Source organism: Chaetura pelagica, unplaced genomic scaffold, assembly GCF_000747805.2.
Source record: "Chaetura pelagica isolate M959 unplaced genomic scaffold, ChaPel_1.0 scaffold1145, whole genome shotgun sequence".
NCBI lineage: Eukaryota > Metazoa > Chordata > Aves > Apodiformes > Apodidae > Chaetura > Chaetura pelagica.
The window spans coordinates 181,151-192,752 of NW_009953300.1; the positions used below are offsets into that span (position 1 = coordinate 181,151).

General features: G+C 53.9%; 2 protein-coding genes across 2 annotated transcripts in view; both read right to left on the reverse strand.

Moving 5' to 3' along the window:
• Positions 1-1,818, reverse strand: part of ASB10 (ankyrin repeat and SOCS box containing 10) — a 10,223-nt gene extending 8,405 nt beyond the window's left edge. Inside the window, exons 1-2 of the mRNA XM_009998046.1 lie at positions 1,515-1,818; positions 852-1,172 (exon numbers count right to left, since the gene is read on the reverse strand). Coding sequence (XP_009996348.1) covers positions 852-1,172; positions 1,515-1,818 — 625 coding nt within the window. The remainder of the gene's footprint in view (positions 1-851; positions 1,173-1,514) is intronic.
• A 4,759-nt stretch (positions 1,819-6,577) lies between these two features.
• The window catches only part of LOC104389093, a 7,005-nt gene continuing 1,980 nt past the window's right edge, over positions 6,578-11,602 (reverse strand). Inside the window, exons 3-5 of the mRNA XM_009998047.1 lie at positions 11,233-11,532; positions 8,580-8,642; positions 6,578-6,670 (exon numbers count right to left, since the gene is read on the reverse strand). Of these exons, the coding sequence (XP_009996349.1) occupies positions 6,578-6,670; positions 8,580-8,642; positions 11,233-11,532 (456 nt within the window). The remainder of the gene's footprint in view (positions 6,671-8,579; positions 8,643-11,232; positions 11,533-11,602) is intronic.

The window sequence follows — 11,602 nt, forward strand, 5'->3', positions numbered from 1 at the left end:
GCTGCTCAGACAGCACAAGGACACTGCCCTTCCAGGCCACAGGGCACATCCCTCCCTTGCTCACTCCCCCTGGCAGACTGGATTTCTGCTCCCCTCGCCCACTCCACCTCACAGAACAGGTTGCAAACCCTGCGTGTGAGATCTGGCAAAACACAAAAAGCTTTTGTTCTGCAGCAAAGCCCCCCTCCAGCTCCCCACTGTTAGCCCTCCCACACCGACCCCCTGCAGCTTCCCCAGCCAGGGTGTGGAGCAGGGACTGCAGGGGCTGTTTCACCCCTGGACTTTACAGCAGCAGCAACAGGGAGACAGGGAGTGACTGTGGCTCAGTCCCCACACAGCTGCCTGCAAGGCCGAGCACAGCCGTGCCTCCGCCTCAGAACATGGGCAAAGGTCTGCCCGAGGGTCACTGCCAAGACCCCTCTGCTGCTCCCAGGTCATGGCACAGCCTCCAGTTTCTAGTGAACTGAGGTAACAGACCTGACTTAAGACCTAGGGCAGAAAAGCATCCCTGTGCCACCTGATGCCTTCTCACCCAAGCACTCTCTCCAACACACACATTTCAGATCTCCCCAGCAACCTCTAACAGGACAGTCCTGATGTTGTTCCTTTCCAGCAGCCCTTTCAACAGGCCTCTTCTCACCATTTCCCAGTAGATCTGCATCTGGCCACTTTCAACAAGCCAACTTCCACTTGTTCTACACTCCTGGAATCCTCCCACCTCACCCAAAAGCCTTTTGCACAAAGTCCCTCTCCACCACTGGGCATTCCCCTCAACCCTTTTCCCAGGTGTCTGTGCTCCCTTTCTGGTCCCCATCCCAGACACTTCCCATCTCCCAGCCCTGCACACCCACCACGCTTCCTGCTCGTCCAGCGCAGCTCCTCACCCCTGGTCTCGATGATGAGGTTGACAGCTGCGCTCCTGGTGAAGTATTTCTGCACCATCTCCAGGTCCCCCACAAACAGCGCGTTCTGGACCAGCAGATCCCGGCATTCCAGGGGCTCCAAGCGGCTGCTCTGGTGCCCCCGGCCCAGGGAGCTGGGGCTGTGCTCCTGGGGATGGTGCTGGTGCCCTGAGCACCTCGAGTGCTTCTGCTGCTCCTCACCCAGCAGCAGCACCTGCCGCGCAGCCGGGCTGGGGGGAAGGGCACAGTCCATGGCACGAAGGGACAGGCCTGGGCCTCGGTGAACAACAAGCCTGGGCCTCGGTGAAGACGCTGCTGCAGCAAGAGCCTCTCCACGGCGATGTCCTGCCCAGGCTGCTCCCTGGCCCCAGCTCCCAATGTCTGGCTGGATTCAGGCACAGGCCTGACGCACCCAGTATAAATAGCCCTGCTTGGCAGCTGCCCCTCACCACCTCCCCTCTTCCAAGAGCCTATTTTCAGCAGCCAACAGCACATTTGCACAAAGTCCCTCTCCACCACTGGGCATTCCCCTCAACCCTTTTCCCAGGTGTCTGTGCTCCCTTTCTGGTCCCCATCCCAGACACTTCCCATCTCCCAGCCCTGCACACCCACCACGCTTCCTGCTCGTCCAGCGCAGCTCCTCACCCCTGGTCTCGATGATGAGGTTGACAGCTGCGCTCCTGGTGAAGTATTTCTGCACCATCTCCAGGTCCCCCACAAACAGCGCGTTCTGGACCAGCAGATCCCGGCATTCCAGGGGCTCCAAGCGGCTGCTCTGGTGCCCCTGGCCCAGGGAGCTGGGGCTGTGCTCCTGGGGATGGTGCTGGTGCCCTGAGCACCTCGAGTGCTTCTGCTGCTCCTCACCCAGCAGCGGCACCTGCCGCGCAGCCGGGCTGGGGGGAAGGGCACAGTCCATGGCACGAAGGGACAGGCCGGGGCCTCGGTGAACAACAAGCCTGGGCCTCGGTGAAGACGCTGCTGCAGCAAGAGCCTCTCCACGGCGATGTCCTGCCCAGGCTGCTCCCCGGCCCCAGCTCCCAATGTCTGGCTGGATTCAGGCACAGGCCTGACGCACCCAGTATAAATAGCCCTGCTTGGCAGCTGCCCCTCACCACCTCCCCTCTTCCAAGAGCCTATTTTCAGCAGCCACCAGCACAGATCAGGCACAGCAGAGGGGCAGCAGCAGCCTGGAAACACTGTGTGCTTGCTAGTTGGCTTTACAAAGCCTCTGCTCCAAACTGTGCTCCCATTTGGAAAGAAGCAGAGCAAGGTGGGAGCAATCCCAGCAGGGAAGCTGCAGCAGGACTGGTTTCAGAAGTCGTAGGGGACTGAGTACAGAGGCTTTCCCCACAGGCAGCTCCTCAGGGTCCCAGAGCCCCTCACAAGCCCCAGACAAGCTCTCGGGACCCAGGACTCTCAGGACCCATCACTTGGGCAGTGGGGCCAGCTGCTGAGACACTGCTGAGCAGGAGGAAGGGAGGCATGCAGGCAGACCCTGGGAAAGGCAGCTGGTATGGCAGGAACCACATTTCCTGGCAGTAAGACAGTCCCCATGCAAACCTCTAGAGGTTGGCAAGTGTCTTCAGGCTTCTGAGGAGAGCATGCCCAGCTTTGCCATCTGCCCCTCCAGCCACAGGGGGTCACATCTAGAGGGGTGAAAGATGCTGAGGTGCCCTGCTCTGCCAAAGGGGATCCTGTGAGCTGGGATGGTGTGCAAGCTCCACACAGGTTTGGGACCTGTTGAACTTTGTCTACCCTCAAATTACTGTCCTGTAACTGACCTGTTAATTGCTGTGTCCCTGCCAACTCAAGCAGCTTCCAGCTGGGCAGGCTGCAAGTGCCAGCAATGGCAGCAGGACTCAGCAGCTGGTGTGGGGATTTCAGCCACTGTTCCCTATCCAGTCCTACAGCCCAGCCTGTCTGGGGTAACCTAGCAGAGACCTGCAAGGGCTGGGGGGGCCCTGCACCCAGACCACACACCCACCTGGGACTCCTGGACAAAACCCTCCCACTGGGCATCAAGGTTTTGCTAGACTGGTCAACCAACCAGACTGACCTCCTGGCCTGTACTATCTATCCTGCAAAACAGGCAAGTTGTGTCACTTGTTCATATTAAATAGGTCTTTGAGTTTTGGATCTTTTTTTTTGCTTTTATTGTAGGGCTGGGTTGGTTTTCTTGGGGGGGATTGTTGTTGTTGTTGGGGTGTTTTGGTTGTTGGCTTGTTTTTTGTTTTGTTTAGAGTCAGTTGTTTGCATTTTGTTTTGGGTTTTGTTGGTTGCTTGCTCTGTGGGGTTTTTTGTTTGTTTTTATTTTTTTTGTTGCTGTTTGTTGAGGGTATTTTTTTATCTCAGCCCATTTGTCTTTACCCTGTCAACTTTGTTCTATCCTGTGACTTCCTGCACCCTACAGCCACCCAGGAATGGCCTGGAGGAGGAGCACGCCGAGGCTGGGCTGAGCCGTGGCACCAGGACGCTGGCAGAGGGCAGGGCCTCCTACTCGGGCAATTTCACAGACCATGGGCTGAGAGGGTGTGTGCATGTCTGCCTTTGCACCAGCTATCCTGGAGATCTCCTGCTCCCAGGGCTAATGATGAAAAACCCAGAAACACCCCACAACACACAAAAAACCCACCAAACCCAAATGAACTCAGCAATAAAATAAAAAGCCCCCAATGCACAAAACACAGGCAGCCACACTCCCCCTCCTCTCCTCCCAGCAGAGCCTTCCCTTTGGGTTTGACAGGGCTCTGGCATCTGCCCTGGCCCCACAGCAAACGATGTCCTTTGCTTGCTCTGCCTGATAGGTCACAGGAGGGAAGTCAGGACCATCTGTCCCCTCAGCACTGTCATCTGGTAGGACTTGTCCAGCTACTGGCACAAGGTTTTACCTTCAGTTTACTGAGCCCAATCTCTGAACACTCCAGAGCAGGCTGCACAGTCTGGGTGGAGAAAAACAAGCAGGCTCCTTCTCACTGGTTTCATAACACCTTCACAGCAGGGCTACTGGGCACAGAGCAGCAGCACCCAGTACCCTGCTCCCAGTGACTTCATGGCCTTCAGCAAGTCCTTCCTCAGATGTTTTGCATCTGTTTGTGAGAAAGAAGAGGGTCCTCAAAGGTCAGAGTGCAGGGGATCACCTGCAATCCCATGACACAGGTTGACCAGGGGGAAGATGATGCAGATCCTTGAAAAAAAGAAAAAAGTGCTGCCATTTTTTCAGTCATCTGTCTGCTTCTAAACCAGTGCTCCAGTGGCTGACAGTAACTGACTTTGGGAAGGCACTTCCTTATAAGGTGCACAAGCAGCCACTCCATCCCACCCACCAGTGTTGGTGCATCTCCAGACATCACACCTCCTTGCCCACAAGAAGCAATAATGAAGGACAACCTAAGGACAAGCTTGAGCAGATAACTATTTCCCCATGAGAAAGATGTTAAAACCAAGGTACTCAGCTGTGCAGCAGCAGCCCAAGTTGGTGTAAAGAGACAAGGGGGAAGTCTGTCTGAGGTGTGTACATAAGTGCCCTGGCTGTGCATTCCTACTGTTGTGCCCCAAACACACTCTTCCCAAACTTACTGCCCTCTTTGGCTTGTGTGGCTGCTCATATCCTTGGTCCACTGCCATATTCAGCATCTGTGTCTCCTCTCTCAACTGATCATCATCAGCCTGAAGGAAAGACCTCAACGCAGCACCTGGCAGACACCTGGTTCACCTCTAACACCCACTGTTCCTCAACTCTATCCAGAAGCACTGTCTTTAGAGGCCACAGGGCACTGGCCATTCCCAGTCCAACTACCTCCTACCCATAGACACAAGTTGCACAGACCAGTGGTAAAATGAGCTTCCTCCCAGAAAAAAAACAAACAAACAACCAGCCATTGACACCTTCTCTGCTCTTGGATTCCATAAATCACAAAAGCCTTTCTATTTCCCTCTGCATCTCCAAGCAAAACATCCACAGTTGCCACATGCAAGGTCCACAGGACACATTCAAGCCGATGAGGTCCTCCCTTCTCACCTGCAACCAAGTATCTTTTTCCACCTCGCTCCTCTCATCAGCTTCAGGTCATAGTGCTGAACTTGGTCTGCAAAGATGGGGCAGCTGAACTTCAGACTCACTCTTCCAGCTCCATATTTTGCACTACATCCCAAAGGCAGTGGGGCTCTTGCCTTAGGCCTCCCTATCTCCCCATCTGTCAGGAGAACATCTCTTTGCATTTTTCATCTCCTCATTCATTGTCATGTCACACCCTCCCTGCTTGTGTTTCAGCCCCCATCAGGGAAGACCTGCTGCCTTCCCACACTGAAGCCCACCCTGCTCCCTACAGCACCTTGACCACCCCCCTGGGGGCAGCAGCACAGAGGGTCCTGGACACACAGCACAGCTGGGCTTGAATGAACTGAACCACTGCACACAGAAGTAAAGCTTGGCAGACAGAGCAGCCAGGTTCTGCCCCCGCAGGGTCTCAGCAAGGAAAGCCAAGCATCCCAAGCACTTGCAAATCCAAATGCCTGCATCTGACACTGCCCACATCCACACCCAGATGTGCCAATAAGCAACTGGAAACCCAGGATGGGCTCACTCTTCTTTCACCACAACAACCACAAGAAGTGGCAAGTGGAGAGCAGATATCCAAAGCCCTGTGCACAGAAGGTGAAATGTGGTATCCTGAAGAATAAACCACCATAGGCAATCCTGTTCTCTGAAAGCAAGGTTGAGGTTTCAGCTGGATTCTTACTACCCAATCACAGGCAGAGGGTGGGAACAACCAAGCAAAACCACAGCTGGGACCCTGGCTTGAAGGGTCTGAACACAATCAGGAAGGAGAGAAGACTGAATACTATTTAATGCCACCAATGCAAGGACAAGGATGAGGGAGCACAAGAGCCTTGTACTACACCACAGGATTTCTGTTGTGCAGAGGTTGGGAGGACAGTGGAGGGTGCCCACACAGCAGCCAGAGCAATGGGGACAGACGGACAGCAGCAAGGACAACCTCCCATTCAGCAACTAACCAGCACTCAGGGAACTGCTGCTGAAGCTGCTGCTCCCTCATACCTGGTCCCTCCAGCTCACACAGCTTCCTGGGAACATTCCAGGGCACATGCTGGTGCTCAGCTTCACACCCAGTGGGCCAAGGTGCCTCTCCCAGCAGTGCCCAGAGCACAGCAGCTGAAAGTCTTGGGGCTGCAGGGTCAGGAGCCTGCAGCAACGCCAGCTGGTCAGAAAGCCAGCACAGCTCTGCACTGAGCATGGAGCACAGGACACCCGAGACAGTCTCACCTCATTTGTGCCCCACACCCCCTGCCAAAGGCCAGCACCCAGTGGCTGTGGCCATGACCCCACTCCTCTGGCTGCAGGTGACACCAGGCCTGCCTGTCAAGGAGGTTTCTCCCTAGTGCCAAGAAGCAGCAGCCATGGTGGGGAGAAACATTAGGAGCATCAGAAAGAGGTTGTGTGGGGAGTGAGCAGTGCGTGTAAACGAGCCTGTAACGAGTTTGTAATATGCGTGTGCGGCGCGGCCGCGCAGCGTCATCACAATGGCACAGGCACTTTCCCGCCTCATTGCCTCCCAAATGGATTTTAAATATCATTCCGAGGACACAATTATTTAAAACGCTGAACTAAACACTCGCTAATGGGAAAACGGCGTGTGGCCTGCAGCAGCCATTCCTCATGGGACCACTCTGCCCATGTCATCCTCTTCTCCAGCCCCACAACTTGCTTGGGACCACACGGCAGCATCCTCCTCCTCCTCCTCCTCCACCTGGAGACCATGTAGGGCACCACTAGCCAACTGTCCCAAGCCCAGCCCAACACACACAGCTTATGCAACAACATGCTTTTTGTCCCCATCTCACCTCTGTCCTCAGACCCCAGAGCAGCTACCTGTCCTGTCCCAAGCTTCCCAGCACTAGGGGCACACAAATCAGGCACTGGGGCTCCAGCAGTCTCTGCCTGCAGCTCCATGCACAGGCACCAGGAAGCACCTTACCAGACAGCAGGGCTTTCAGTCTCTCCCCATGTTCGGCAGCAGACAATACAGAGATACACAAGGGGGGGGACATAAGAACAAGGAGGCCTTCTGAGCCCTAATGTTATAGGGTCCAGGACAGAATAAATGAGACTTACTTTTTCACATAATTGACTTGTGAATACCTCCCCACCACCACTGCACAGTCCTGAGCAGGGGGAGGTGAAGGAAGCAGCATTATTGTTGGCTACATCCAGGACTCCAGAGTGAACAGAGCATGCAGAGGAAGAACAAAAAAGGAAACAAACTATTTGCAGTGGTCCTTGCTAGGGAGAACATAGATGGAGAACTGCTCCAAAGACAGCACAGACCCTCAGTCCCACCACAGTGCAACAGCATCAGGGATAACAGAGCCCCAAGCAGCAATGTGGGTGCTCCTGCAGGAGTGTCTGTCTGGCCACTGGTCACCACTCCTCTCCCATGCTCCAGGAAGGGATCCCAGGCCACTGAGTTATGGAGTCAGTTAACACCACCCAGAGACAAAGGCCTATCTCAGACCAACCAGAAGAAGGAAGGGCCATGGACCAGCACTGTCCCCACACTCCAGCAGCTGAGCAGAGAGGAACATCCATCCCTTGCTGGAGTCCTGGCTGCACTTCAGAGGTTCATACTTTAACAGCTTTGGCATCACCAGAGCTATCCATCACCAGCTCATTTTCCTCCAAGTGCTGAACCATTCCTGCCTGGGCTATTTGGAACAGTGTCTAATGATGCACCAGAGCAGCCACCTGGCAGCACTGCTGCCAAGGGACACAACAACATGGGAAGAGAAATACACACAGGTCTGCACACTGGTGCCAGTCTCCATCTTCCAAAGAGCTCCCTGCCCTCAGGCCTGCACCACCCACTACAGACCAGAGATGCTCTGCCTCATGGTCCCCACCCACCAAGAGACAAGAACACATACTCCTAAGCAACTGTTCTCTCACAAAAAGGACAACAGAACATTGGCCTTACTGATATTTTTATGAACACTTTGATTAAGTTTGTCACACTGGAGTGTGAAGGAGTTTGAAGAGCTAAAAAAAAAAAAAAAAGGTTGCTTCTACCCATGGGCATGTATAACATATCAGATGGACACAGGGCCAGGGACATGCAACAGGACAGTGCTGCAGCACTGAGAACTCACTAGGAAATTTCCAAGGACACAAGCAGGCCTGGAGAAGGACAGACTCACTTGGACCAAGGCAGTCCCAATGCACTTCAGAAGAGTGCCTGCATAGGCTCTGAACTAAGGTTTGCTTTTTACTGTAACCCAAGTGCTTCTGGGTCATTCTTGCAGTGACCGATGTCTTAGGAAACCCTGCTGGCTGGCACAGTCTGCAGCCTCCTCCAAAAGGAACTTCAGATCTCACCTGACCCACCAGAGCATCACAGCACAATTCAGACATGGAGCCATAAGTCCAGTCTGGAAGAAGCTGAGCTGTGGAGCAGCTTTCTCAAAAGCTAATCTACACTAAGCATGCAGACTGAACCACTGGGAAAGGAAAACTGTGCAGGTATATCAGGGCAGCTCCATGGGGATGTAGTGTGGGGAAACTAGCAGCACAGCTCCTGCACAGGATAAAAAGGACCCATGCCCACATGCAAAATGCAAAACCACCCCAAACAAAAAACCCACACAGTCTGGGCAGGAACTCACCATTCCAAGATCCTTTTTCCTCTCAGACTTGGTCCATCTGCACTCCAGGCTGCCCTTCCCCATCTGTGAGGAAATACAGACATGAAGTAAGAGGGAGGCCAATCACCAACCCCATCCTCCCAGCCCTTGTGGGGGGAAAAGGCATGAAGCAGGACACACAAATTATCGGAGAATCAAGCACATACAACGCCAAGGCTCACTGCTCTTGGGCCCACCCAGTGCTAGATGCTCTAGCAGACCATGCCAGGAGGCAGCGGCCGCTGATCGCCCCCCAGAGCAGCCCCCGACCCGCACAGGCAGCCAGGGCTCCCGGGGAGGCTGCGCGTTCCCGGGCAGCTGCTGGGAGCGGGCAGCGCCGGGTCCTGCTGCAGGAAGGCGTTTGACATCAGGCAGTCAGAGAGAACCACCCCCAGGGCAGCAGCAGAACTGCAGTTCCAGGGTATTCCCGGGTATTGCCGAGCACTCCCTCCCGGAGAGCGCGACCGCGCATCCGGGGGCTGGGTGGATGGGAGCGCGCTGGGCAGCGGGAGCAGACCCGGCGGCCCAGGGACCAGCAGAACCGGCGGCAAGGAGAGGGGGTGCTCACCTGCTCGGTGCGAACGGCAGCCCGGGCACAGCCCCGCCGGGGCGCTGCGCTCAGATCCCGCTCCAGGCGGGGCCCCGAGAAGAGAAGGGCGCTGCTCAACGCTCTCCTGCGGTCCGAAAGACACGGAGCACCAGCACCTCTCTCCTCCCCAGCCACCCCACACGGCAGCAGCAGCACTGGGATCCCAGGTGATAACCTCAGCCCCAGCTCTCCTGCCTCCTGCTCTCTAGGAGCATCACATACAGCTTGTCTGTCCCACACCACTGAGGCAGACTTACCCTGACCAGATAGAGACAACCTGTCCCAGCTCAGGAGACTCAGAATCAGCCCACTGAGTCCAGGATTGCCCAGAGACTGTCACCTGGGAACTACCACAGTTCTGGTTCCTCTCAACACCCCTCATCCAATTCTTGCTGCCACCAGAATAACTTAGACAACAAATCCGGTAAAGGACTCCCACCACATCTCCGCCTAGAATACAGCCCATCTTTCCTTCATTCCACCACAGACCCTGAGGTGACACTTCCGTGAAGGAAACCAGGGGCAGCCCTGCACACCCTGAGAAGGGGCTGCTCTCAGGGGACACCCAGGCAGTCCCACCACAGGCCAGGAGGTCAACCCTTCCACCACCTGCCCTGGACACAGCACTCACTCAGGGGGCTGCACAGGCTCTATTTTTCACCAGGAGGGAAAAAAAAACCAACAACCAACAACAACAAAAAAACCAACCAAACAAAAAACCCACAGCCCACCAGAAAAATCAAAACACCTTTGAGAACAGTTTATAAACATAAGGAAAACCCTCTGTCCACTGCTAACTCTGCCCCACTATCACACGAGGGACTTTCAGCAATGAGGGACCTGAAAACTGAAATGAGTTTTGAGAACTGTGGGAAAATCCAGCCCTGCTTCGCAGAACCAACCTAGATTCTCACATGCCCTGTAGTCTCTGCTCCTGGTTGTATCTGGTTGCTTTCAAACAGCAGCTGTTCATTCAGTCCTACCAAACAATCCTGATGGCCACAGTTCAGCTGCCTCACAATTTGTGATGCAAAGATTAAAACCATGATCTGTGCTTTTATACATTTACTTGCAGGCAGTCAACAGGAGGCTTTGCTTTTTCAGCTGCACAAGACTGAATACGAGCTCCTACAGGACTCCGCATGGCAAGTCTCCATTTATGATCCCTGTCAACCTGCTGAGAAGTGGGTAGCTCAGAGAAATCACCCTGCTGTTGCGTGCTCTGTCTTGTTAGCTCTGTATGTCAACTACAAAGTGAAACTTTCTAAAAACTGAGTGACAAGTTGCACTGCTAGCAATCAAGCCTGTGATTTGGTCAAATGAGATCTGCTCTACATTAAAACTTCAATTACTCATATTCCAGCCCCTTAATTTATTATCGAGCAAGTCTCCTTTGCTTTGGAATTAATTCTAGGCTAACTGACCCACACCTAACCATGCTATCCTCCTTTCCCACAGGGAAGTGTACTTCCTCCCTGGTCCTTTACTTACGATTTCCTGCTACTCAAGTATTAATATTTTTTAATGAATGCCAGAGAACTCCAGCCCGTTTTTTCAAACCCAAGTAAAAGTTGTGGCCACACTGACCTTGAAGCAATTGTCCCACCCAGCTGCTATTTAACAGCTTTTTTACCTACAAATAAACAAGTAACTTTTGTTTTAATAACTTACCATAATCAAATAGGAAACAGTTTACTAGAAACAGATTACATTTCTGTACTTACTGTGTACTATGTCATTCCAAGGTTTTTTTGCTGTTCTCTACACAAAGAATCTTGTATTAATTTCTTTACTACCTACTGATGCTTTTAGCCTCCTTCACGTCCCCAGTCAGCCACTAACCAACTATGCTACACCTTTGTTACACCACAGCCCAGCACCCCAGTTGCAGCTTCCTGTAAACCAGGTTTGCTTTTCAGTCCATCTGGGAGCCCCCTTCATCAACAGGTCCCAATCTAGTCTGAAAAGGTTTCAGAAAACGTAGCATTTTCTCTTCCTCCCACCCTCTGTCTTCTTGAAACTAAGTTCACAGAAAACTTCACTTACTGTTTTACTCCTTTGAAGTGTGACATCGATCACACCGAAGTTTTTCATCTGCTTGTCGTGCGAGGACGAGACCTTGCCCGCCAGCCCCGAGCCCAGCGGCTCGCTGACCCCTGCCCACCGCGCAGGTAACCCTGCCCGCAGGTAACCCTGCCCACCGCGCAGGTAACCCTGCCCGCAGGTAACCCGGCCCGGCCACAGCAGGTTGTGCTGGGGAACCCAGAGGTTTGGGCGCCGCAGCAGCTTCACCAGTTCGTAAGAAGCTCCCAACTCGCGCCCCTCACACGGAGCTTTCTCTGGAGCCTGAGAAGGAGCACGAGAAGTAATTCATCCGGCACAGGCGGACAGATCGGATCTCCTTTCCGGATCAATC